Source organism: Chinchilla lanigera, unplaced genomic scaffold (assembly GCF_000276665.1).
Source record: "Chinchilla lanigera isolate Chin_1 unplaced genomic scaffold, ChiLan1.0 scaffold00019, whole genome shotgun sequence".
NCBI classification, from domain to species: Eukaryota; Metazoa; Chordata; class Mammalia; order Rodentia; family Chinchillidae; genus Chinchilla; species Chinchilla lanigera.
The window spans coordinates 26,423,494-26,451,102 of record NW_004955420.1 but is presented as its reverse complement, the minus strand read 5'-3'; the positions used below and the strand labels follow the sequence as shown (position 1 = coordinate 26,451,102).

Below are 27,609 nucleotides of genomic sequence, written 5' to 3'. Positions count from 1 at the left end.
GAAGAAAGGAGATTTCAAAGAACAAAAGGCAGATTGTCCATGTCAGCATTACTTTTCTTCTAAGGCAGGGACTGGGAGCCAGGATGAGGGAAAAGAGCAGGAAGGGAACATCGGGCTCTTTCAGGTTGTGTCTTTTGTGCAAGGATTGATTGGAGGGAGCATCATTCTCATCTCCATGGGATGGCTTGGGAGATTCTGCCTGTTCTCTCTCTAATGCTGATTTCTCAGGAGGTTAGATACGCAGCTTAGTTTCAGCTTGGTGATGTGGAACTTTAGTGCGAGCCACTCCATGCTGACTGTTAGGATGGTCCGTGGGGCCAGCTGCAGGAGCTTAGTAGAAAACAATGGCCCACTGTAACTGTCATTTAGCAATAAGGACTCACTCCCTGCGGAGGCCCTAGGAGAGGAGATGATCTCTTCTCTTTTCTTCTTCTCCTTTTTTTTTTTCCCCTTCTTTTGGTTATGATAAAACACACAAACACATAATTTACCACTTTAACAAATTTTAAGGGTACAGTTTAGAGGCATCAAGCACATTCACATGACTGGGCAAACATCTCCACCACGCATCTCTACGATTCTTATTTTTCCCCAAATGCAATTCTGTACTCATTAAAAAATACCTCCGTGTTCCTCTGCCCTCTGACAACTCCTAGTCAACTTTCTGTCTCTATGAATTTGACTGCTTCAAATTACTTTCATAAGAGGAATCATATGACATTTGTCTTTTAGGGCTTGGTTTATTTCCCTTGGCATTAGATTCATCTAGGTTGTGGCATACATCAGAGTTGCCTTCCTTTTCGCGGCTGAATAAGAATAGTCCTCTGTGTGTGTATACCACTTTGTTCATCCATTCATCTTTGATAGACACTTGGGTTGCTTGCACCTCGGACTATTGTGAACAGCACTGCTATGGTCATGTGATGGAGACCACTACAAAGCAGCCCTGGGCAGGACTTAAATTAACCAATGGGCTTGTGAGTCTGTCCAAGGTCTAGGCTCCTTGTCTGGAGATGGGCAGTGGACTCATAGTGAGTGAACCTCTGTGAGTCACTGGTCCCTGCTAAGGCCTGTAATGGTGGATGAAGCTGGAAAGCCTCAAAGGATAAGGCAAGATCATAGCCAAGGACACCTGGTTCTGATCTCAACTAGATAAAGACTGTAGCCTCTGGCATATCACTCCTGGGTGGATTAACTCAATAACTGACTTGGAGAAGTCCTTGCATGGTCCATCCTTCTTGAGTACTCCCCTCCCTTCTGATAACTAAATAAATATGGGCTGCCCAGAGATGGCCTTGGTCTTAGCCCTGAGAGAATGTCAAATTCTGTGAGAGGGCTTTGATCCTCCTAGAGCTCTGAAATCATTCCATTCCCCTCTTTTTATTTAGCCTTCACCATACACTCATTCAGAAGATTGCGGACCTGATCAGCCCACAATAACTAAGGGATAATATTAACTAGATAGCCATGGGTGTACAAAGAGCTCTCTGAGGCCCCACTTTCCATTCTTTTGAGTGTCCACCCAGAAGCAGGGGTGCTGGATCACAGGGGAGAATCTGTACACTTGCCTTTGTCATATTTGAGAGCTGTACTCCTGCCTTCCTTAGTTCATGGTCTCTTGCATTATCTTCTAAGCCAGAACCATAACATCTTGTGTTAGTGGCCATGTTGCCTCTTTTTCCTTCTCAAATTTCCCTGTGACTCCCTCTTATAAGGGCACACGAGGAGCTATAAGTATAACTTAGTAGTAGAATGCTTGCCTAGCAAGGCCCTGAGTTCAATCCCAGGTGGGAAAGTAGGAGGGAAGAAGGGAGGAAGGGGAGGAAAGGGGGGGCAGGCAGACAGACAGCTCAAGAGAGATACTACGACTCATGATTGCATTTAGGGCTAGCAGTATAATCTCCTCATCCCAAGATCCTGAATGTAATCACATGTGGTGAGTGTCTTTGCCAAAGAAGGAGGCATTCATAGGTTCCAGGGATTAAGATGTGGGTAACCTGGGGGTTACTCAGGCCCATACAAGCTAGCAGAAAAAAGTAAAAGGAAAACAGAAACATCACAAAGAGAAAGGCCTATACAATCTCATTGTCCCTAGAGATCACCACAGGAAATAATATGGTATATGTGATTTTCTAGATTTATTTCCATGCACATGCTAGCAAATGTATTTCTTTTCCTTTTAAAAAAAAATGGTATAACATTCTACACAGAGCAGCAACTTGTCTCTTTTAACAATGTATCTTTGCAACAAGCTCTTTAAGAGTGGAAGGATTTACTTTTATGCTACTGTCTTCTTTGATGTAAAAATAGCAACTTTTCAGTAAAGCAAATGACTTTCAGAAAACTTCCACTTGAAATAATCTTCCAGAAATGTCAATGTTAACTTTAATTCATAACTGGAAAGAGGGCTTTTGAAACAAAATAAGGATAGAGATACCAGGGGTAAATTAGAGAAAGAGGGGCTGGGGATATAGCTCAGTGGCATAAGCTCCTGCCTGGCAAGCACAAGGTCGTGAGTTCGATCCCCGGTACCACAAAAAAAAAAAAAAAGAGAGAGAGAGAGAGAGAAAGGGATGTACAACTACACATAATCAGAGTTTGTCATCAGAATTGTATATGGATGCCTGCCTTAAGGGCGGCAGGTTAATATGCCTGTCAATGCTTCCATGAAGTGAGCTTAAATTCAGTAACCTGTGTTGGGGGTAGAACAGTGAAGAGACCTGGGTTGGAATCCTGGCTGTGTCATCAATTAGATGTATGACCTTAGGCAGCAGCTGTGCCCCATCTATGGGCCTCAACACCCGCATCTTTGAAGTAAGAGGACTGGACCGGAGGTGCTGTTCCTTATGATCATCCATAGTGCAATTTGGAAAAAGCAGTATTTTGCCAGGCTGGAGGCTGTATTGAATCCCAAACCTTTCACTAACTTGCATGTAACCTTGAGCAAGACAGCTCCATCAGGCCTTGGTTTGCACATCTGTAACATGAGCAGGCTGGACCAGAGTGTTCTTCCAGATCTTTTCTTTAACTCTCACATTCTAAGACAGTACATTGCAAACTTGAAAGTGCCTACAGTCTTTTGTGGATCTTGTTAAAACGCAGGCTGGTCTAGCAGGTCTGGGTAGACCTTGAAATTCTCACTTCCCAGGTGAGGTTCCACTTTTTGAGTAGGGAGACACTTGGATGTCAGGAAAACTTGCTAAAGACTAGCAAACGGGCAAAAGAGATTCCTAGGAGTCCCTGGGGTGGAGTGCAGGTTGAGGGTTTTGGCTCTGTGGGTGTTTGCATGAGTCACTGACCACTGTACATCTCTTTAAGAAAAGAAGCGCCAGATTAATAGCAGTGGGACAAATTCTGTCTGGTAGGGGCATAACTAAATTCAGACCCGCAGAAAAAAGCAACTCCCAAACATTATTCTTCTTGTCCTACAGGATTATCAATCATTTTGCACAACGAGTAACTTCATTGCAGTATTTGATTGCCCACATACATTTCTTCAAACTCTCCCTTAAACAGGATTTATTTTACCTTTTTTTGAAGAAAAGAAAAAAAAAAAAAAACTTTACAAAAAAAAAAACCTTTTTAAAAACCTTTTAAAACCTTTTTAAAAAACCTTTTTAAAAAGTTGACTTTAACCTTGCTGGTTTGCAGTTCATTGATCATTACAAGCAAGCGCGGCTTGCTGGGTTGGGGGTCGAGGGGAGTTGTTGTTGTTGGGGTTGCATTTACTTTCTCAACTGCCCCTCGGCTTACTGGGTAAGAAAAGCACTTTGCCTGTATAGCACTTTGGTGTTGGCCAGGTAATTCCCTTCCAAGAAATCACAGAACATGGTAAAGACGCCTCCCCCTGTACTAACACTTGGTCCCCTAGAGATCTAGAGGTCAAGGGACCCGCCCGAGCCCAGCGGGTGGTTGCTACCCTGGATTGGAACATGGAGCTTCAGGCACTGCCACAATTGTAGTAACCTCGAGACATATCTCCGGGACTCTATTAAAGGGAGACACGTGGCAAAAGCCCGGGGCAGAAGCGCAGACAGGGGCCTGGCCGGGCTCAGAGCCAGCGCCCAGTCGCCCCGCCCCTTCCAGCCTCGCCCCGCCCCACCTGTCCGTGTCTGCGGTGCCGCTATCAATAAAGTTGTTGTTCTGCCAACATGGCGGCGCCCAGGGAGGCAGGCCTGGCTGTGTCCGCGTAAAGGTTCGGGGAACGAGGAATGCAGGAGCTGCAGGCCAGAGCCTGTGAGCAGGTAAACCCCTGCCAGAGCTCAGCTGGTCGAGAGAAGAGGCCAGACTGATCTCTCCCCTGGCCGGGAGGTCCCGATTTGCTAGGAGCAGAGAGAACGGTGCGGGAAAGAAGAGATGGTCCTGGAACCGTGCAGTTTCAGATCTGGAAGTGTCTGAGGACCTGTCTGTAGGGTCGTTAAGCTTCAGACCCTTTCGCTAGCTCTGGACCCTTTCCCAGAAACTCGCCCATCCTCCCGCGATTCTCTCCTCGCCTTCCCTCTCCCCACCGCTCCTGTCCGCAGTTCATCCGTGGATCGCTGCCCCGCCCCCCATCCCTCTGGGCTCGGGGTTTGGACCCAGTCAGAGGTCATCGGTGGCGTCTTTGGGGCCCCGGGTCATTACCACAGCACATTATGGCCCGAAGATCGCCCCCGGAAACCATCTGGGTCTACTGCCTTGTCTGGCAGAGAGACACGAATTTCAGACAGGAAGTAAGCGGCCTGAGGTCACACAGGGAATTAGTAACTGCAGAACACAAAGTGTGTATTTTAAAAACATTTCTTTAAGACAGATTTCCCCAGGTACATTCTTGCTCTTTATTTTGGGTGTACACAAAAGTTTTGCCTGTCTTTTACTCTGCTAAGTTTCTCTACACATGATCATTTTGGGTCCAATTTTTAGGTCCCTTCGAGTCTCAAAGCCCTTAACCTAAGACCCCAAGTATGATGGAGGTCATGGCTGACTGAAGTGGGCTGGGGTGCTGGGGTTGATGCTGTGGAACAACCCGGAGGGAGACAAAGCTGCAAGCAAGTGAAGGAACTGCATGAGCCCGAGCTAAGGAGTAAAAGGGCCAAGTTGATCATGAATCTGACATGAGCCACACGTCCGCATTCATTTTATTACACAGTCCTCAAATACAGTGGCTGCCCCTTGACATCAGGAAGAGGAAGTGCTTATTAGGGATTTGAAGGAGCTGTACTTGGAGTGGTCTAGAGTAGGGCCTGGGCAGTAAAGGAAGGGAATAGGGCTGAGAGCCAGGAAGTTCTGTAAAAACCACAGCCTTGGGTACAAACTGCTGGTTCCAGAGGTGTCTTCCTGGCCAATGAAAACCTGAAGTTATTTAGTGATTGACTGATGGATTGATCGCAGTGCTGGGGAGGGAATCCAGGGCCTCAAGTATGCTAGGTAGCGTTCTACCGCTGAACTACATCCCCACCAGAGCTTAGAATATATTCTGTGCTTTTTTTTTTTTTTTTTTTTTTTTTTATCTTTTTGAGACAGGGTCTCGATATGCAGTTCAGGCTGCCTTGAGCTCACTGTGTAGCCCAGGCTGGTCTCGAACTCACAACGATCCTCCTGCCTCAGCCTCCGTAGTGCTGGGATTACAGGCGTGCGCCACCACGCCCGGCTTGTTTTGGGTGCTGGGTGTTGAACCCATGCTCTACCACTGAGCCACAACCCTAGTGTCAGACTTTTTTAAAAAGATCTTGACCCATATTACCAGACTGCTCCCGAAAGAGGGGAAATCAATTTACCTTCCCCTAGCAGTATATAAAAATGCATTTCCTTTCATTTAAACAAGTTTTTGCCATATTGTTTTAATTGGTGTTTCTTTGATTAGTTTTAAGGTTGATCTTTTTCACCTATGTAACCATTTGAATCTCTTCTGTCCTGTTTTCCTTCGCTCCCTACCCACTTTCAGTGGTGCTGGGGATTGAACCCAGGTCCTTAAGGAAGGGCTACACCACTGAGCTACACACCCAGCCGTACCTTTGCCCATGTTTAACTTTAGGTTTTGAGTGTTTCTCTTTTCATATGTGAACTGTTTGTAGAGTTGGATAACCTGTTGCTGTAGTAGTTTTCAACTCATTATTTGCTTATCTTGTCCATGATGTTTTGATATACAGATATTTTATTTTTTGAGATTCAGGTTTATTAATATTCCTTTGTGAATCTTCCTGTTGTTTTTTCCTCAGAATAGAACATCTTCTGCCTTGTCAAGATTTATTAATATTTCTCTGTGTTTTCATCTTGTCTTATGATACTTTAAAAACCACTTTTTAATTTTTCTGAAATTGGCCATAGTTTATGATTTGAGGTAAGGTTATAATTTGAAATTTTTCCCTATTCAGTGAATAAACCATCACTTTCTAACCTGCTTGTGCTTTGGTCTTTATGAACTTTAAATTCTTTTTTTTTTTTCTTTGAGACAGGGTCTTGATCTGTAATTCAGGCTGGCCTTGAACTCACTAGCCCAGGCTAGTGCTTGCTTCAGCAGCACATATAGTAGAATTGTAGCCCCAGCTAGTCTCAAACTCATGGTGACTGTCCTGCCTCAGCCTCCCAAGCTCTTAGTGTTAAATTGTTCTATATACCCACATGTGTTTTGGGATTGTCAGTCCATTAGTTTATGCAAAGGAGAGGTTATTAGGGTGTCAGGTATTATGTAAAACTTGTTCTGATGGCGCAGACAGGGGCTGTCGTTATGTAATGTGTAGTATAAATTACAGAGCCACGATTAGCATTTTAAGGGAAACAATGACTGTCTTCATGTTGCTCGTGTTGGTCTGTCCAGGCTTTGGTGTTTCATCCACCCGGGACCTAACCAGCATTGCAGCCCAAAACTTGGCAGATAGCAGTTTGGGTCAGTTGATATTTTTGCAGTTGCTTTTGTTTGCTATTGCTTGTTTCTCTTTCACAGCGTACCCCAGAGCCCTCTTCTTATGTACTTAAGGGAATGCTGCCTAAGAAAGGAATAACGGGGCTCCACCCCTGTGCCTTGTTTTAGACATTCTTAGGCTTGCAGAGGTGTGGAAATGCCAGCTTAGTGAGAGAACCAAAAAGTTTCTGACTCCTAAAGATGGTTGTAGATATACGGAAACCTAAGTCCTAAAAATGAGTGGAATTGCCTTCATGGTACAAAGTGCATCTATATTTGGTTGGTCTTACAGAATTGCTAATATTTAACTAGTTTCTTATAGTTCACTCTAACACCTGTAGGTCACATCCACATAGTTTAAAATAGCCAGGCCTGGGCTGGGGATTTAGCTCAGCGGCAAAGCGCCTGCCTGGCAAGCGCAAGGTCGTGAGTTCGGTTCCTGGTACCGGAGAAAAACCAAAAAATACAAAAACAAAAACAAAACAAAACAAAAATAAAATAGCCAGGCCTAACTGATAGTGAAATGTTTTCTAATCTGACTCTTTTTCCATTCCTAAAAAGGTAAAAGGTGTTAAATGCAATGAGAATTGATATGTCAAAAGATTCAGCAAGTGCTGGGCGTGGTGACATAGGCCTGTAATCCCAGCACTCGGGGTGGTGGGGGGCTGAGGCAGGAGGACCAGCATGTGCTCAAGGACATCCTGGGCTAGTAGTGACTCAAGGCTAGACTGAACTACACGGAAAGACCCTGTCTCAAATAAATAAAGAAAGAAATAGATAGGTAAATAGATAAATAAATAAAAACAAAACCAAAAAAACCCACAACTTTGACAGATTCACTGGTAAATGCCGACACTGGTGACATTTCATGTGAGTGTGAATTGCATTTTTACAAGCCTATAATGTAATGACCTTACTGGGCAATATTTGTGATCCAGTACCTTTGTGAAACAGGCCAAGCCCTAGCGGACGATGGAAAAAATTTTGAGAGAATCAGAATTAACACTGTGTTTAAAGTGTCAGGTTTCTGTTTTCTGGTTTGGTTTTTTTGTTTGTTTGTTTTTGGTTTTTTTGAGACAGGGTCTCGCTCTGTAGCCTAGGCTGGCTTTGAACTCAGGAATCCTGCTGGGTCAGCCTTCTGAGTGCTGGGATTATAGGTGTGTACCACCACACCCAGCATCTGTCTAGTTTTTGAAAGATCTTTTCTCATCTGTTTCTTTACTATAGCACCTTTCCTGTGCTGTCATGCAAGAAGGCAGGGGTTTAGTGTATTTAGTCATGTAGCTTAAATATTTGATGAAATCTCACCTCAGCACTTTCAACAGTGATAGAAAATGGATTTTTTTTCAGTGCAGTCATTTCTGGAATTCATCCGTGGATAAAACCAATGAAGCATTAAAGTTGAATTTTGAATTGCATCTGGATATCTTGGTATCGGTTGTATTCCAGAAAAATATATAGCATTCAGCACTGCTACTTACCTTCATATTTATTTTGTTGACCCTGGGGATTGAATGTAGGGGAACTCTACCACTGAGGTAAATTCCCAGCCCTTTTTATTTTTTATTTTGAGACATGGGCTCACTAAGTTCCCCAGGCTGGACTTGAATTTGCAGTTCTCCTGCCTCAGCTTCCTAAGTGGCTGGGATTATAGGAATGCGCCATCACACGTGGCTTGTTTGTTTCTGACTTGCTTTCCTACTAGTACATAATTGCTCTGAAAGAAAGGATGGGCTTCTTTCTTTCTTTCTTTCTTTCTTTCTTTCTTTCTTTCTTTCTTTCTTTCTTCCCTTCCTTCTTTCCTTTCTTCCTTCCTTCCTTCCTTCCTTCCTTCCTTCCTTCCTTCCCTCCCTCCCTCCCTCCCTCCTCCATTACTGGGGACTGAACTCCTGGCCTTGGGCATGCCGGGCAAGTGCTCCTCCACTGAGCTGCGCCACAGCCCGCACGCAGCTTCTGTTCCCTGCTCCATCCCTTGTGCCTGGGAGTGCGCGGACCTAATGGCACTGCTTGATGCATATTTGGTAAATGAATGAAGTGAAGAATAAGCAGCCTGCTGAGCAGTGGTTGTTTCCCGCCTCAGTCTCCTGGGCCTTTATACCCGTGATCCGAATTGTCCGAGCTCGCGATAGTGCCGAATCTCTGCACCTGCTGTGTTCCCATGCCTTCTGACGTCTGCACCTCGCTGCGTCTGCACCGGGCTGTGCTTAGAGCGCTCCTGAGGCCCCAGAGACCCTGTGAGGCCCCCTGCAGGTGTGGGCTCCCTTTCTTCCCACAGGGGTTTTGTATCTTTGGTGTTTGGGGACACAGCCCACCTTTGTATCTTCTATTGAAGAGATTGTGTGAACTTCCTAAATACTCTTTTCAGGGAAGTGTCCCCAGCGGCAGCAGAGGAGAACGCCGGTAACCGGCAGGGGATGGGCCTTGCTGACCCGAAGGAGAAGTCCGCGAGGGTCCCAGGCCACTTGGCTCTCCAGCCCCCCAGAAGCATGGCATCTGCCTGGCCCCGGCTGCACTTTTGTGCCTCACTTCTCACAAGGCGGCTGTGTGGCAGCCCCAAAGTCACCTTGTGGGCGTGGAAAGTGATTCCAGGATGGACCAGGACTATTTACAGCGCCACGGGCGAGTGGACGAAAGAGTACACAGTGCAGACAAGACAGGCCGTCGAGGACTGGTGGCATCAGCGAATAAAGGAACAGGCCTCCAAAATTTCAGAAGCTGATGTGAGTATGGAAGAGATTCCTGGCGGGCGGAGGTGTGGGGCTAAAGGCTTGGACTTGGTCCGACTGCCCGGGTGCGAGTGAATTAGGAGGGGTGTGACCCCAAACCAAGTTACTGAGTTTCTCTGTGCATCAGTTTTCTCTTGGTTTTTTGAGACAGGGTCTCCCTGTGTAGTTCAAACTGGCCCTGAACTCACTGTGTAGCCCAGGCTGGCTTTGAACTCGTGGTAAGCCTCCTGCCTCAGCCTCCTAAATGCTGGAATTATAGGCATGTACCACCACAGTCAGCATTGTGCTTTGGTTTTCTCCCTAACCCCAGGGTGATGATACTGGTGCCCACCTGTGTGGCAGACAGCGGCTTGCCAGGCCTTCTGGAGCTGTGTTTATTGGGGAAACGCACAAAACAGTGGCGCTGGCGGGTGTGGGCCCCTTAATGGTTCAGCGCAGGGGGGGCAGCAAGTGGAGCCAGCGGGTCCGGGGTGATGCTCCAGGGTGGCATCTCCCCCTTCCTGGGTGTGAGCCTGGCCGTAGCCCTGTTCTGTCGCTTCAGCACCCTGGCTGGCGTGGGAGTGGTACCAACCTTTGCACAGTTTGACCTGGGGTTGGGGTCCCACCCTGCAGTAGCAGCTGTGGATCCCAGTGGCCTGGCTGCTGGGTGGAACGAGCTGCACTGAGCGCTCTGCAGTAGCTGGTTTCCATGGTTTCTGCCCTTCTCTGGGGAGACGCCCCACGGGATCAGCCTCACACATGCACATCCTGACCTCTTGATATTGGTCACTACGCCAAGTGGGAGGTGTGGTCTGTTACACGAGGCATTTGAATAGGCTCAGAGCAACACACTCACTAGAGGGGTTTGAGTTTTCCATTCCCACCCCTCTGTGGCAGTAACGCCGCCGAGGAAGGGAATCTTGAGTTGGGAGAGGCAGCGTCTGTAGCAAAGAAACTGGAACGATGAACGCTGTGTAATTTTACTTTGAAAGCTTGACTCTCACCCGATTACGAGTGGAAAGCCGCGTGTCACCGTGACCAGAGTAACATGACTAAGTGTACTTTGGAAATAGGCTGTGGGGAGCGGTGTAATTCTGAGTGGGCAAGTAAAATTCGCTTCGTTTTTTTTTCCCCTTTCAGTTCATATTGTCGTTCATGACTCTGAAACATTTCAAAGCTGTAGCTCAGGATTTTGTGACATCTCGTTCACCTTGAGCATATAGTTTTTAAAAAAATAGCGAGTGGAGGGCAATGAGTGTTTCAGTGACCGGGGGAAGGCGGGGGCGGCGTAGGCGATGCTGGGGGTCAGGGTTTGGATTGGGAAGGGCCAAGTGGACAGAGCGCTCTGGAGGGACCAGGCCTGGCCTGCGACACTGCTGCGCCCCGAACCCGTGTGCTCCAGGCCCCTTATCCGCCGGGGTGCTCAGGCTCCCTGTGTTGTTTATCTCCCAGACTTGTTTTGAAATCAAATGAGAAAGTGCGGCTGAACACGTTTCACAAGCTGAAGTGTTACATAAGTAGAAGGTAGACGCAGATGGAAACGTGTGTCTGTCATAGACTGAGACCCTGACCGAGTGCCGGTGGCTCTGGAGCGTGTGCGGCCGAGCTCGCTCCGGTATGAGGGAAGTTGGAAGTCCTCCCACCACCCAAATGAGGTGCTGTTTATTTCCAGATGTGTTTTTAGAAGTCAGACGTCTTGCCATTGTCACCTTTTTTTTGTTTTTTCCCCAGTACTGGGGCTTGAACCACAACTAGGCAAGCACCCTGCTACCAGTGAGCTCCATCCTCTGCCCTGTTACAATTTTTATTCTGAGTCTTGCTAAGTTTCCCGGGCTGGCTCGAACTCACAGTCCTCTAGCCTCTGCCTCCTGATTAGCTGCAATCACAGGCGTGTGCTGCCACACTTAGCCATAATCAACATTTAATGAGCATTTTATTCTATGCCAGGGATCTTTCACTTGATTACCTCCTTTGACCCTGAAATTAATCCAGCTCTTTCTGGCAGCAGGTAGCAACACCTCCAAGCCAGGCCCCAGGTTAGGGACCAGTGAGGGTGCGGACAGGCACCCCACTCTGTCCCCAGGCCCCTGGCTGGTCAGGAAGTACCCAAGGGGGACCTTCCTACGCTCGGCCCTCACTGGCTGGGTAGGGACTCCCTTGCCCAGAGAGTGGTGTCCTGTCCCTCGCACCCCACCGCCTGTGGGCCTTGTGGCTTTGGGAGGTGGGAGTCCCTCCGGCATGACCACCCTGCAGGCCGCTGCTGGCTGACACAGGGTCTCTGCCCTCTCCCCAGCGTCCTCTAGGGCCAGACAGACCAGAGTGCTGGCAGAGTAGGGGCTCAGCGTGCAGGGCCCAGGTAACTCTGGCCCAAGTTGCCAGTGTCATGGCTGGTCAGCAGCCTTTGTTGGTGCCCACAGCTGGTGACCGTGAAGGCAGACACCCCCAGGGCCCGCCACGAGGACCGGGGTTATTGTCCTCGTTTGGGGAAGAAGACAGCCACGCCTCGAGGGAGGTTTGGGGATTTGGCAAGAAGATGTCTAGCCAGTGGTGGTGGAGCCAGGATCCTTCTTCGCCTGGCTTCTGGCTAAGAGTACAGACAGCCCGCAAGGCCCCGGAATTTGCCCGCGGCCTCTGCTGGTGAGCTGCTGCACCCCGTGCGGCTGTGACCCCGGGTCCTGGCCCTCCAGGGTCAGCCACAGCGTTGGAGCGTGACCCAGAAAGAGGCAGAGGTCAGGACTGTATTCTTCTCAAGATGGCAAAGATAATAGGACCCACTTAGAAAAGCCATCCTCTCCCATCACTTACAATCTTAATTTCTCTTAAAGGCTGAAAGTCTTACACTTTTATGTAATTACAGAAATTTCTCTTTCAGTCAGGTTCCTGCTCAATTATAACATAAAGTCCCATAATGTCTTCTCTCCTTTCCACCCCCACATGATGGAACTCATTTCATTGTCATAGAGGAAAGTGACTTAATTCACACAGAAAATTAAAAGGCAGGAGCAGGCTGTCAGCTGAATACATTTTCTGCAATAAACAAAAATGTTCATGAATATTAAAGACTTTTGGTAGCAGTACTTTTCTGTGTCTCTTTTGTAAGCCCAGGTTTGGGGTTTGGCTTAGGTAAAATAGAGTGAATCGTTTGATTTTGCTGTTTAATCTTCACTGAACAAACTTGCAAAAAGGCGCTGAGAGGAAGGAGGCTGTAACGTGGAGAATGTTTGGGGCAAGATGCTGAATACGCAGAGTGTAGTAAAATAAACATTACTGCGATAGAATAAGGCGATTATAATAAAAGAAAAATGTTCCATGTAAAAACTTTAAAATGAGAAACTAGAAATAACGTATGTCAAAGATGTCACTGTTTGTCTGGTGCCCAAAGAGCTCTCACAAGGCGTCTTCCCACCTCCCTGAACGTTCCCCAGGAAGAAGCAGGAGTCCCGAGCCATCGCAGGGAGGGGAGGGTATTGACACCGTGGTTGGTCTTCTTAATTTCAGTTTTGCGCTCAACGAAAGATCGAGCTGTCACACCTGCTTCTGGGCCTGTTCACAAGCTGAGAAGACTCCTGTCCTCCTGTCCTTCTGTCTTTCTGCCTGGTGCATTTTGTTTTTCTTCTCGGGGCTGTGTGGACTCTGGAGCTGCATCTGTGCCCTGGCCTCCCTGGGCCGTCCCCACGGACTCTCGCCTCCTGCATCTCAGGACCTGTGTCACACCCGGGAGGTTTTCCTAGGAGTTTTGCATTTGTAATTTCTAAGTAAAGGGCGCACGACCAGTGTCCCGCCTGCCTCCCTGTGGGTGTGGATCATGTAGTTGCCGCTCCCTGGGCCTCAGAGACTTTGTGAGTTTTTGTTGCCTCCAGATCCCTCCTGTATTCCCTCTCCCTCCCTCCTGCAGCGTCACTTACCTTGGCCGTTTCCCGGAGATGGACTGTACGGAGAAAAGTCCCACTCTAGATTTTTTTTTTTGTACCACTTGATAGTGGATCTGCTATGGGTTTGTTTAACATCTTTGCTAAAAGAAGGTTCGGAGCTTGACAAGAATCTGATTTTTGATTCCTTCTCCCCTGATTGCAATTGCTCTGTCCGTTATCAGTCTTGCAAATATCTCACACACGCACACACAAGGCACATTCTGAATCTTCTGCTAGCATTTGTTTTCATTGCTTTGGGAGAAACAAAGCCTTACAGAAGTCCCATAAAGCCCCGGAAAGGGAGTACAGACAGCCGCAGAGCAGAAGGCAGGCATAAGTCAAACAGCGCTAACTGCAGCTGGTCCCACGGTCAGTGACCAACAAAAACTGTTCCCTGGGGTCCTTCCTTCAGAGCACCTCTACGCACATGCACACTCACTACCTGTGCGTGGAAGAACTTGCACAGTCCGGTAAGAGGAACCCCCACTCCCAGTTACCCGGAGAGGATTTGTGGACTTGGCTAGGGAAGGTGCTTCTCGGTAAAAAGTGCTCCCACAGAGGCTGACAAAGTTATCCAACAGTTACCAAACCCCTGTTGGGGGTGGCATGGAGAGTGATGATTAAAACACGGTCCTCAGCGTTAGGATAGCTCAGAGGTAGAGCCCTTGCTTAGCGTGTGGAAGGCCGTAGGTTCAATCTCCAGCACTGCGAACTGAACCTAACCACAGCCCCCGAGCATGAACAGTGGGTCCCCAGTGAAGAGTCAGCTCAGCGACTGCCACCTTTCCTTTGGAGCCTTCTGTCCCACGCACACGCTGTCAGTGACGTTCACTGTTTTACTGGGGGAGTAGCAGAGGGACCAAGAGCCAGCGACCCAGTGCGGACTTCTTGCCCCAGATCCATTTGCCCGGACACACTGCAGTCCTGTGAGATGCTGCTTTGCAACTCCAATCTGTATTTGCCTACCTGTCGCCCTGGGAAACAACCGCCTCTTACTTCTGTTGGTTAAGACTTTGCTTGTGGCATTCCCTCGTCAGCTTTATCTGCTGAAAGAGAAGCTCGTAATGTAGTAAGGAACCCAGGGCCCAAACAGGTACCTTGGAGTCCTGCTCTTCCTCTGGGGTTTCAGTCTGAACGCAGCTGTGGGCACCTTAGGAAGGGGGCCCGCCTTCGGTGACGTCACAGCTGGGTAATTCAGCTGCCGCTTCCTTGAGTGCGTGGACGTATGTGTTTGAGCTTCACTTGGAAAAAGTTCTTCAAGACCTACATAGATGCTGACTTCAAAGAGAAGCTTTTAAAAGGGAAAAATTGTTAACGATAAACACGGGTAACTTGGAGGTCCGTTGGCGTTACTGCGGATGTTCTTTCACTTAAACCAGGGCTTTGCATTTTGTTTTTTTTATCATTTTTGTCCATTTATATAATAAGGATGGTTTTTGAAAAGGAAACTTTTACAATGTTAAATGATTACCTTGAGTAAAGTACCAAGTACTAGTGCACACAGAGTTCTTAGACCGTGTTCGATAAAGACCCACTGTCATTCTTTCCTAGAAATCAAAGCCCAAGTTCTACCTGCTTTCCATGTTCCCCTACCCTTCGGGCAAGCTGCACATGGGCCACGTGCGTGTTTACACCATCAGCGACACCATCGCTCACTTCCAGAGGATGCGAGGGATGCAGGTAAGGAAGGTGCCTGCTGCCCTGCGCGGGGCAGGACTGTCACCGCTTGTGTGCAGGACGAAGGAAGGCAGCCAGCTGCAGCTCCGGCGAGCATGACTCTGAGGCTGAGTAGGAGATGCCGGGAAGACATGCAGATGAAGCTGCTAGATTAGTGAGGGGTCCCCACTGTCGAGTGTTAGCTGGGGACGGGGCGGGGTGGAGCACAGGGGAAGGCAGCTACACATGGGGTGCCACTCATCTCTAATTCTTGATAAAGAATTTTTTTCCAGAAAGATAAGTGCACCTTTGATCATACGTGGTTTGAGATTTTTACTGAACTGATGCTGGCAGCATGAGGCATTCTTTGAAAGGAGTCTGTGTTGTCTCTGTCACTTGAAGAGTTAATGAGCTCCTGAGCCGACTCCAAGACTGGCGTTCTGCTTCATGCTCAGAGATGTACGTGTCTACACCTTGGTTTGTGTCTCATGTTCTTTCCCCAGACACTGATTTTTGTTATTTCTGCTGTGTTTACTAGAAAGAGGCCAGACTGGACGCACTGGCTGTTTGCCTAAAGTGGAATTTTTAAATTTTTCTCCCTCTCTTTTTTTTTGTATTGCATGGAGGACCTTTCCCATGCCAGCAAAGTGTTCTATCCCCAAGCTGCAGTTAGTTCCTTAACTGACCATGATTCTTCAACTAGATTTATATGTTTGTTTTTTCTTACGCCGGTTTATTTGGAACAGCCAGTGAGAGCAGGCAGATTGTGGAAGATAAAGCACTCATGGCAAAACTGTACATGTGTGATGGGGGTGGGGAGCTGGGTGTGATGGGACTTGGATTTGCTTGCTGTTGGTTAGGGTGAGATGTTCCGGGGGAAGCTCGTAACACAGCCCCAGGGGCCTGGGGGACTGGGCCCTGGCAGGTGGCCGATGCGGAGAGACACGGGGGCCTTCCTACCCCGGCTGAAGCCCAAGGGCAGCTGGAGCCAAGAATTAGACCCCCTTGGTTTGAGCCCTGCTCTACCACCTTCTAAGCGCATTCAGTGTCTCTGAATCCAAAAGATGGGCTGGGGATGTATCTCAGTGGTGGAGCAGTTGCGAGAGAGAGAGAGAGGGAGAGGGAGGAAGGCAGAGAGAGGAGGGGAGAGAAGGAGAGATAGGAGGGGAGAGAAGGAGAGATAGGAGGGGAGAGAGGGAGAGAGAGGAGGGGAGGGAGGGGGCTAGCAATAATCCATCCCTGTAGGTGCTGTGGCGAGGGTTAGTGAGACGTAATAATCCCTTACTAATGGAGAGCTGTAATTATTATTTATACTGATGGGATTTTCCCAAGCTGCTCAGGAAAGTGTTTGCCTTTGATAAGTGAATCCCTGCAATCCCTGCTCGGATCCCTGCACCCTTAGCCCGAGGAGCAGGGGCCACCCGGCCCCACCCACCCCTCCCACCTCTGTGTCCATGGGCTCTGCGGCTCTGCCTGGGCTCCACGCGTGGTTTAAGTGACCATAGGCAGCGGCACTGTCCCTTTTGTTCCTCAATCACTTGCTCTGTTCAGGACTGCAGGCTGTCTTTTTGGGGGGGTGTCCTTGAGGTGACTCTTGCATCTTGACGTCTTCCTCCCAATTTCCTCCACAAGTTTTTCTCTGCACTCCATCTTTGTGTTTGTTTGTTTGTCTGAGACAGGGTAACTTAGGCTGGCTTTGAACTCATTATGTAGCCCAGGCTGGCCTCAAACACAGAGTGATCGTCCTGCCTCAGCCACCCAAGTGCTGGGATGATGGGTACGCACCACCATGCCCTGGCATTTTTGCCTGCTCTGTCGGTTGAGGAACTTCTCCCTTATTCCTGGCTTGCTAAGAATTTTTACCATGAATGGGTGATTGTATTTTGTCAAATGCTTTTTCTGTTATCTTATCGAGATGGTACATGACTTCCTCCTTCAATCTGTTAATGTGTATATTATGTTATTGGGGATTTTTTAAAACAACTTTGCATTCCTGAGACAAATTCCATTTTTTCGTGATTAAAAAAGTATATATCTCTGTATTCAATTTGTCAACACCCCCCATACTGATCTGTCACTTTATTTTCTTCTAATATATTTTGTTTTTCGGTACCAGGAATCGAACTCAGGACCTTGCTCTTGCCCAGCAGGTACTTGTGCTGCTGAGCTGTATCCCCAGCCCTGTGTAGAGTTTTATAATTGCAAATTGTTTCCCTCATGAATATAGGGTTATTTGTATTCTCCATTTGTTTCTGTGTCTGTTTGTTTTGTAGCACTGGAGACTGAATCCATGGCTTTCTCACTGAGCTACATCCCTAGCCCCTTTTATTTTTGATTTAGAGACAGGGTCTAAATGTCTGAGTTGCCCCAGTGAGCTCAAACCTGCAATCCTCCTGCCTCAGCCTCCCAGAGTGCTGGGATTTCAGGCGTGTGCCACCACACCCAGCTTCCATGTCCATTGTAAGAAGTTGTGTTTTCCAAGCAACTTGCTCACCGCACCTCTGATTTTGTTCAGGACTGTCTCCTCGCTTTCTCTCCCTACTTTCCCTGTGTGGTCTCACCTGCCCCCCACTTTATTGTAAATACATAGTACTTTTAAAAATTACGTACCTTTCCGACCTAGAAGGACACAGGCGAGCAGATACTCAGAACTACTATCCTGGAATGTCGTATAGCACTCTTTAACCCAGTGAGCCTCAACCCTTAAACCGAAAAAACTGTGATAGATTCAGTTGCCCTTCTACAGTCATATTCTCTTCCTTCAGTTCAAAATAATCAGTAATCACTATCCTGAGGCTAGTGTCTATTCTCTGCTGTCATGTTCTCCCTCTCTTTCTCTGTTTTGTTTTGTTTTATTTTGAGATAAGACCTCATACAGTGCAGCGTGGCCTTGAACTCACTGTGCAGCCCACGCTAGCCTCAAACTTGTGATCCTCCTTCCTCAGCTTCCCTTGTGCTCAGATTACAGATGTAAATCACCATGCCCAGCTTTTTGCCTTCATGTTTCCATGCTTTTACTCTGTATATTGTTTATTTATTTATTTTTTTTAGCTTTTTTTTTTTTTTTCCAGTACCAGGAATCGAACTCACAACCTTGCGCTTGCCAGGCAGGTGCTATACCGCTGAGCTAAATCCCCAGCCCCTACTCTGTATATTGTTTAAGGACACGAATACATATATGTCTATGTAATTCTGTGTGTTTTTAAGTTTATATAAAAGATATCATATTAATGTTCTGCATATAATTTTAGTCAGTATTTTGTTTCAGGATTCATCCTTTCGGTGGCTCTAGAGTTCCTCCATCCATTATAGCTGCTGGGTAATCATGGCACTATTGGATGACCCACTTTCACATCGATAGACTTCCTGAAACAGTTTCCAAATTTGTGCAGCAGGGAGCAGCACCCTCGTGCCTGGCCCAGCAGCCTGCAGCAGAAGTGGGCTTGCTTGTGCCCGGGCACGGCCCTGATACCTCTCATCACATCTTCCAGAGTTGGTGTGATCTCTGCTCGCCCTGCCATGGTGACGTTTCTCACTTCCTGCGTCCTTGACAAGAATCGGTAGTGTTGAACTTTCTCATCGTGCTGTTTGACACATGGGAATTGTACTGCCTTATGTGCCCGGGATCAGACCTGGGGCCGGCACAAGCCAAGAGTGCACTTTAACCCTAGCTACACCCCGGACCCCGGGCCTGGTTTTAATTTATATTTTCCTGGTTATCCCAGCGAGCCTGAGGTATTCACGCAGCCCCTTCTCTGACCGGCTTGCTTGCGTTGCTTCTTCTCCAAGCTCCTCTTTCTTGCGTGGTTTGTCTTCCTGTTGCCCTTTGGAGTAGTTCTTTTACATAGTCCAGGTTATCGATGCTTCACTGATTGGATACAGTGTAAAATCTTCTCCCTGGCTGTTTCGTCTGTGCGTTTGTGAGACTGGCGAGGCTGTGGGTGTCGCTGGGCTTTGAGCACAGGCGACGGTGGTGACGCAGAAAGTTCAAGTTACCTTTCACTTCCGTTTCCTCCCGTAGCCACAAGCAGGCTGTGCTGAGGACAGCAATGGGATGAGTGCAGGCGGGTCCCAAAGGGCCTCTTGTCCTCCCCGTAGCTGGTGGAAACGTGCCTGAGAACCGTGACATCACACCTCCTCGGTGGAAGATGTGTCCCCACCCGCCCCTCAGCCAGGAGAGAAGGCACACCTGGCTGCGCTGGGGTCCTACAGGCCCAGATCCCAGCCCTTGACATTTTTACTGTGTGGGCAGTAGGCAATCTCTCTCTATCTACGCAGTGCCCAGGAGGTCCCTTTGTGCCTTTCCCAGGTGGCGTCCCCAGGGCTGAGCTCTAGCACCATTAAACTGCAACCTGCACACCAGCTGTGCACTGATGTTACTGTTCCAAGGCAGTTCAGAGGTGCTCAGCACTTCAACCTCCATCCGTCCTCTGCTCCGACAGTGCGCCTGGATGGTGAGATCATCAAAATGTTTGTATTCAGGGAAGTAAAAATGTGAAAACCATCAGGGAAGACAGCAGACATACGGAATCGTGGAAACCGTCGCCCAGTACATAAAGTTGTTGCCACTAAGGGTGGTACCCAAGCATCAGTGCTGTTTAAGCCCCCCGTGCTCCCGAGTCTCCTGAGTTCACAACCCGAGACTAGGTACAGTTGGTCTCGGTGCAAAACCCTCCTCCTCACCTCGGTGGGCTTTACCCACGAGTCTCCTTCCTGGAGTCCCTCACTGTCCTCGGTAAGGAAGTCCTTGTCTTCCTTCAAGGTCCACTCAATTCATGAACTCATCCCTCATGCTGCAGCCCACAGTTACCAAGAAACACTTTTAACACTTAGGAGTCAAACTAAGCTAAGTCTGCAGGTCCTCCTTTTTTTCATCTGCCCAATATATAAGCTTCTCAGCGGTAAGGAAGGTCTGTCTGTGATGGCTGAGGTGGATCGTTGCCTTGATTAGTTTTGGGTTCTGCCCAGGGGATTAGTAAAGCACACTTCTGAGTGTGTCAGTGTGGGTCATGGAAGCATGCCCTGGGGGTCTAGATCTGGTCCCGAGCTCCTTTCCGTGTGGCGCTGTTTCCTTGCTTTGCTTCTGGGCTGTCACAAACTAAGCAGCTTTGCTCCCCCACCCCTTCCACCGTGACGTTTGTACCTTGAAGCCAACTAACCATGGACTGAATCCCCTGAAACCATGAAATCAAACTCTGCCTCAGCTTGATTAAGTTGTAAGTGTCAGATCTTGTATGAGACAGCTGACCAGTATACTCTCTAACATCTTTGGTGTTACTAATGTGTCAGGTATTTAACATGTTCATCATGGGACTGTAATTTGTATGTCTTACTACTTGGCGGCTTTAATTTGAATGTGTTAGGTGCCCACTGACTTGAACCACTGGTGGTACATGCATGACTGTCCTGTTGCGTGGCATGGGATGGTCTCTTCAGGTGGTACAGGTCCCCGATGGAGTAGTCATGCATGTACCACTGGTGGTACGTGCTGGTGGGAGCACGTTAATGGTCACATGCAACCAGCATATCTTCAGCCTATAAAGCCCTTTATTCCCAAGGACTTTACAGTCTGGGAAGCCTCAACTATTTGTGGGTTCATTGATTCAACAGATATTTTTTAAAACACACAGCTCCTTTGTTGAAGCCTAGAGTAAGTGTTTATTACACAGATATAACCCAGAATGTTTTCCAGACTTGACAAAGTTCTTGGATTCCAGTTTGGTAAACACTGAATTTTTTGAGTGTAGCCCAGCTCCAACACTCTGGGTGCTTGCTTGCCACTTAGATTAAAACCCAAAGGCAGCCTCGGGTACCTAATTCCTGTGGGAGAGAAGTTGTATCAGGACAAACTGGGTCCTGCCATGCTAACAGATAATCCCCAAATGTCAGGGGCTTAACGCATCGACAGTTTATCACTTGCTTAACCACATATCCAGCAGGAGGGCTCTGCTCAGGGCAGTCGGGATGGGCTTATCTTGACGAGCAAACCCCACACCCATCTCTGTGGCTGGGGGGGAGGGACCGTGGTGAGTCCCCACCTGCCCTTAAATCTTCCTCCTGGTCCAAGTCACTTCCTCTGCCGTGGCCATGGCCAGCATCAGAGTGGGAAAAGAAGTGTACTCCTACAGTGTACCAGGGTGGTGAAATAATCAAAATGTTTGTACATAGAGCAGTAAAAATTTGAAGACCATCATGAAAACAACAGACATACGGAATTGTGAAAACCATCACCTGGCACATGAAGTTGTTGCCACTAAGCTTGGTACCCAAGCACTTGTGCTGTTTAAGCCCTCTGTGCATTTGTGCCGTCTGCTCTGCTTCCGGGATTTCTAAACATTAGGGTACATAATGATCCTTGAGGGGCTGGGGCTCGGAATCTGCGTCTTCAGTAGGCAGGTGACTCTGATGCCAGGTCTCCTGCAGGCTGGCACGGAGAGGTGGAGGGGAGGGCAGCCTGCAGGGCTGGGGTCACGTGGTCCTCTGGGTTCAAACACCGATCAGCAGAAGCAGGAAGAGGGTGTGTGCGTCGATTTTGTGGCCAGTGTAGGAGAGTGGTGTGTGGTTGGCTGTGATGGACCAATCAGGAACCAGAGGCTGAGGTCAAAGCGGGGGAGATACCTGCCTTACACCCCCGGCGGGTCTCTTGCAGTGTTGTGTGAGATGATCAAGGCCCTTTTCAAGTGAATCGTGCAGCTGGGCGTGGCGGCGCACGCTGTAATCCCAGCACACTGGGAGCCTTGATGGAAACGCTGGTTTCCGGTCCCTTCCCTCTGTCCCGAGGTCTGGGCTGCAGGCGGGGCACTGTCATTTGTTTTCCACTCTGAAGGAGGCAGGAGGATCTCAAGTTCAAGTCCCACAATTTAGCAAGACCCCATCTCAAAATGCAGAGTAAACAGGACTGGAGAATAGCTCACCGTGAAGGCTGAGTTCAGCTCGTTACCACCGTGGGTACATAAATAAGTAAACGAACTGCAGTGCAGCGTTTGCGCGTAGCCCAGCCAATAGAAACAGTCCCGCGGGAGTCCTGAGGTTTACACGTCTGAGCAGTGGCCATTTGAAGCCAGAGACAAATTCCCCTGTTTCAGGAATCCAAAAGGCTGCTTTCCCAGTTGGTCTCTTCTAAACTCATAGAATGCCTGATGACATATTTAAAGCTTAGCTCCATATGGTGATTTTGTTGTGTTTTCATATGTTGTATGCACAGATGGCTGGAAAATAAAATTACCCGCCTCCCACCTCGGCTGGTCTCCCCAGCACCTTCTGCTCTAGGAGCCAGGTGACGAAAGCATCAAAGTGCCAAGTCCTCCTCGCAGGGTTGGGTTTGGATTAATTAGTCTCAGGCAGAAAGCCACCAGGCCTTTCACTTGGGCCTTTTTGCTATTCATTGCGGAGGAGGAGAAGTGAGGCTGCGCGTCTGGCAGCTGCGTAAGTGCAGTGTAATTACCCACGAATATCAGGGAGCAAGGGAAGTGCTCGGCGCGTGAGCCATATTCGCGCTCCGTGGGTTCCCAGGGTGCTGGGCAGTTGGCAGGTGTTTATGACGAGCCGAGCGGGCATCACTAGGCACTTAGCTTTCCAACTGCCAGATCTCCACGGCACCCCAAAGTAGTCACTGGGTGTGCAGGGCTCGTCCTCTCAGATGGGCCTCAGAGGCAAGGGGGGCTGCTGTCCAGAGCCTTGATGGAAACTGGCTGGGTTCTGGTCCCGTCCGTCCGCCTCCCGAGGAGGCCTGGGCTCCGGGCGGGGCACTGTCCTTTGTGCTTTCCACGCTGAAGTATTCACTCGACTTGATATCCACTCTGCAATAATGGTGGGTTATTAGACTTATGAGACAAAATTAAATGTTGTGTTTCTCATTTCGTGGAAATAAAGTGTTGAACCTATTCCAGAGAAGCCATGACACTCTGAAAATAGCAAGGTTTCTTTTTTTTTTTTGAGAAGCAGTAACCATGGTTGCTGTCAGTTTGAAGCTGAGCTGGTTTCTGATGTACAGTTTTGCTCTCCGATGCCGGGGAGAGAGATCTGGCCTTAGCAGGGAAGCAGCCATCCCTTTGCTAGGAGGCTGGGCTACTCCTTTCTCCCTCAGGGAGGTGTGGGCAGCTGCTGCGGCCTGCTTCCCATCCACTCCTGTCCCCTTAACTCCACTCTGTCCTACCTGCTGAGTTTGAGGAACATAAGAACACAGGCCTTATTTTTAAATTGCACATAAAATTCCATATTGCTCTCTAAAAAAAAAAGCAATAGAACATAGATGAGGTTGTGACCCCTTGGGCCCCCCAAGCTCTGCAGCACCCCTACAAAGTGACCCTGGCCTTTCCCCGGGCCCATCCTATCCCCTAGAGTCTGCCTCTGCTTTGTTCCCTGGAACTGTGTTCTTCCCCGCACCCCGGGCACAGCCTGCCTGCCTTCCTGTCCGCTGCTTTTGAGACATCAGGGCTCAGCCTGGAGGGGCAGGAGGCCCAGCCAGGGCTCTGAGCCCCGTGCCTGTCCCTCCCTCATCAGGACCTCCTGGGGACCTGGGAGGTCTCGCCTGGTGCCGGGTTCGCACCTTGGGAGTGTGCCTCGTTGGTCCATAGCCATTTTATTGTCCAGTGCGTTCCTGGCTCTGCTTCTAGTGACTGAAAGCTGACCCCTCTGTCCCACTGTCCCCGAAGCTGTGGGTCAGCTGGCTTCCTGTGGGAATGTCTGTCCTCCCTCCGTCCATGCCTGGCTCCTGGCCCGTCCACTAACCGGTTCTGTGTGGCGGGTGTGCAAGCCTGCCTGCTGTGGCGCCAGCCTTTGGGCCCTGCCGGCTCTGCGTGTGCTTTGTCTCTGGGGTCTGGAGGTGTTGGCGGTGTCCTGTCCTCCGAATCGCTGGGTGGCTTTGCCATCCCCATTGCTTCTCACTTGATTTTACAGCTGTCAGATGTTTGTTGTGGAAACGATGGTTTACCTGGCTTTGGGAGTTCATTGTATGGATTTCCAGGTTAAGCTACCGGGGACCTTTGCTTGATTCAGTCTGAATATTTTTACATTTATTATTTTAAAATTATCATTTTTGTCTTCTGCCACCCTCTGTGATGTCATGTTCCCATCGCTCCACATTGACAGGACATGTATATCAAAGTATGTCTTCAGTAGATATGAAAATTGAGTCATATCCCTGGAGAAATGATCGGAAGCTGCAGAAAATACTCGAAAGGCAAGGAGAGGTCAGCACCTAGGAAATCAGGGCTCTCAGCCAGGCCCTGGCTACATCAGGTGCTTTGGGGATGGGGCATGGTGCCTAGCCAGCACATGGGAGCTGTAGGTGTTGTTCTTCTTAACTGTGGAAGAATTAAAACAAGGTATGGGGCCAGGGATATAGCTCAGTAGCACAGCACCTTGCTTGCCCAGTGCAAGGTCCTGAGTTCAATTTCTGGTACAAAAAAAAAACAGAAATAAGTTATGGTGACAGAAAGGGATAGGAGTTTTAAAACCAAAGAGTTCTTCTAGTGAATGTTTGGTCTACCTTGGCCTGTAGAAGCACAGACAGGGAAGTACATCAGAGTCTAGTTTCCTTGTAGTGCAGGGGATCAAACCCTTGACCTATACATGCTCGGCACACACTGTACCTCAGCCCGGAAACCACGCCCTCTACCTCTGTCACAAAACAGAACCTGCTGCGGAGGGGCAGAGTCAAGCTTGGACGTTTTGTGACCTGCCATTGTCACTCCGTTCCCCCTCATCAGGAGCAGAGGTCTTCCAGGCTGACAGTGGCTCTGCCCTTGTCGCCAGGGCTCTGGGGAGCCAGGGTGGGGAGCAGGGGACCTCCCCTCCTCAGCAGCCACATGGCCCAATGGAGCACTTACTCCCGTGATCTGGCCCGAGGCGGGAGCACCCCATGGCCTGCGCTGCACTCTGCTCCTCCCCCTGGGGCAGACACCTATTTTGCTAACTTTTGCTAAGAATTTGAAATATTAAAGAACTTTAAGATGTTGCTAGCTTTATGTTCATAGACAGCTTGGATAACATGTGAACTAAGAATATCTCTTCATGTTAATTCCATCCAGGAACAGAAATAGAAATGAATAAGTCTATTACGTAAATCCAGCCGGGTTTTTTTGGTGACAGTGCCTGTATTGACTTTATTTAAATGAAGTATGGACGGCACCTAGCAGAATGTGAACAGGCAGAAACATTGACTCGGTGCCATTTTGGCAGTTCCAACAGAGACGCCAAGTGGGATGCAGTCCTCCCCTCTCTGCGGAGCAGTTGCACAGCAGCTGCGCTCCTCCGCTGAGAAGGCGGCCGGCTGGCGCAGACCAGCAGGAAGCAGACTTGGGCTGGCTGTGGAGGCATTGCAGATCTTTCTAGTAATCCAGAACTGGGTGGTTTCTTTTTTTCTTTTAAACTTTTGAAAACAAAAAAGAAAAAGAACTGCAAAGCTTGATACGAACACAGGAGCAGGTCTCAGAAGAAAGCTGCGTCCTAAGTGGTGTCTGTTCTAGTTAGTATTCTCACCTGCCAGGAGCTGAAACTCAGCTCAGACCAGCTCTAGAGAAAAGGGGGTTTATTAGCTTTTACCAGTTCGGGTAACCTGCAGGATCTGAGGAAATGCGGGAGGCAGGCTGGCGGGGTTGGGCCTAGGTCCCTGCAGCCCTTCAAGGCCTGTCTCTCTCTAGCTCCTGTTCAGCTCCTCGGACATCTCTGCGGGGCCATGCAGAGCCACCCGGAGCCCTTGTGGCTCCTGACCAAGGAGAAAGAGTCCCCTCTCCCCAGCACCCAGCCTGGCTCCAGACAAGCCTGGAGAAGGGCTGGCATTGCCTCCCTCTGCACCCGAGGGCCAGTCTGTAAGATCAGCCGGCCAGGGCGCTCACAGACTGGGCTGCCTTCTGCCGAGGGCCTCCCCGGGTCCAGCCAGCTGCAGCAAGAACCCCTGGGCTGCTTTCAGCTCAGGCACGTGGTGTGAGCCAGTCACTGTTTGGGGAAGAGGTCCCACGCCCCCGTTACTGCAGAGGGGGCCAAGTGGCTGGCCGCGCGTTTGAGCTTCGTGGTCTGTTTGGTTTGGGTAGGAAGTGCCAGTGCCCGGCTGCGCCCCCAGCAGTCCCAAGTGCCCCGCTCTCAGGGTGCACGGGACCGGCTCCCGTGGGGTTGAGGACTCTCCCCGTGTGTTGTCATGTAGCCATCATGTGGGGCGTGGCCAAGAAGAGGGACTGAAATCTTGGCACAGGACCTGGGGGTGCGAGATGCCGAAGACCAAAAAGATAGATGGCAGCAGCTGCCATTGCAGCAGACACTGTTATTGTTGGGTGCCAGCTCTGTGCTGAGTGCTGTGCTGGGTGCTCCACAGAGACCATGGCGTGTCGTGCCCAACAGTTCCGAGTGGCTGCTGTCCGGCAAGATTCTGCTTCCCCGCTCTGTGAAGGACAGGGTTAGGTTGAGGACCTTTGCCCTTGAGGCACACGAAGGCCACAGGCTCCGGAGAACAAGCCTTGTTCGCACTTGCTGTTCACCAGCCCAGGGAGTTAGAAGGCCCTGAGCGCAGATGGGTGGTCTGCGTTATTTGGGTGGGTTTATCCTGGACCCCAGATTTTTTAAATTGAAAAGAACATTTTGTAATTGCAGGAAACCAGTTTGGGTTCATTCTAGACAATACAGACAGGGAAGAGAAAGTAAAATGTACCCATGAAAACCCCTCCTCAGAGATAACTGCTGTCTGCACTTTGGTGTGGAACTTCCTAGATTTCCTTCGGTGCCGACGTCTCGGGCCACCCTCGACGTGGATGTGGAGATCACCTAGGGAGGGAGAAAGTGTGTCCACAGGAGAGGGTGCTGCAGGAGAACGCGTGGATTTAGTGATTTGCCATGGCTGATGTTTCTCTTCTTCGCACCAGGTCATCCACCCCATGGGGTGGGATGCGTTTGGGTTACCTGCCGAAAACGCTGCCATAGAGAGGAGCTTAGACCCACAAAGTTGGACGCAAAGGTACGTGTTTCCAGGCACATTTAAACACTTGGATACAAAAACCTTAACATTCCTTTTTAGCCTATACACGAGAGATAGAAGCAGAGCAGAACCCTGCAGCCTAGCATGTGGCGAGCAGGATGGCTTCCGTAGGTGTTTGTCTTTTAACACACTTACCTAATAAAGATGCAAGAGGGCTGGCGTTTATACATCACACGTTCGTTTATTTGGATGCTGTTATTTACCAGGTTCTTCCTCTGCATGTTTGCCTTTAGGAGGCAAAGAGGAGGAAGGAATTGCATGCCGTATCCATAAGCTTCTTGTCCTCGTGGTGTTAGTTTGACCAGTACTCAAACTCTGTGTGACAGTCCCCCGATCTTTCATTTCTCGTCTTCATCGCTCTCAGGCCCGGGAACTAGAGCAGTGAGTGTGGGAGTGACAGGAGCCCCCGGGCCGGCTGTGGCTTGTGGCCTGTCTGGGTGTCCTCGCCTCCCTTCGCTTTCTCCTGCCCAAGGATACATTACCTGCTGC

At 49.1% G+C, this 27,609-nt stretch overlaps 1 protein-coding gene across 1 annotated transcript in view; it reads left to right on the top strand.

Annotated features, from left to right (window-relative positions):
- Positions 1–4,143: 4,143 nt before the first annotated feature.
- Lars2 (leucyl-tRNA synthetase 2, mitochondrial) overlaps positions 4,144–27,609 on the top strand; it is a gene marked incomplete in the record, with an annotated part of 104,831 nt that continues 81,365 nt past the window's right edge. Inside the window, 4 exon segments of the mRNA XM_013513567.1 lie at positions 4,144–4,244; positions 9,246–9,600; positions 15,048–15,176; positions 27,008–27,099. Of these exon segments, the coding sequence (XP_013369021.1) occupies positions 9,295–9,600; positions 15,048–15,176; positions 27,008–27,099 (527 nt within the window).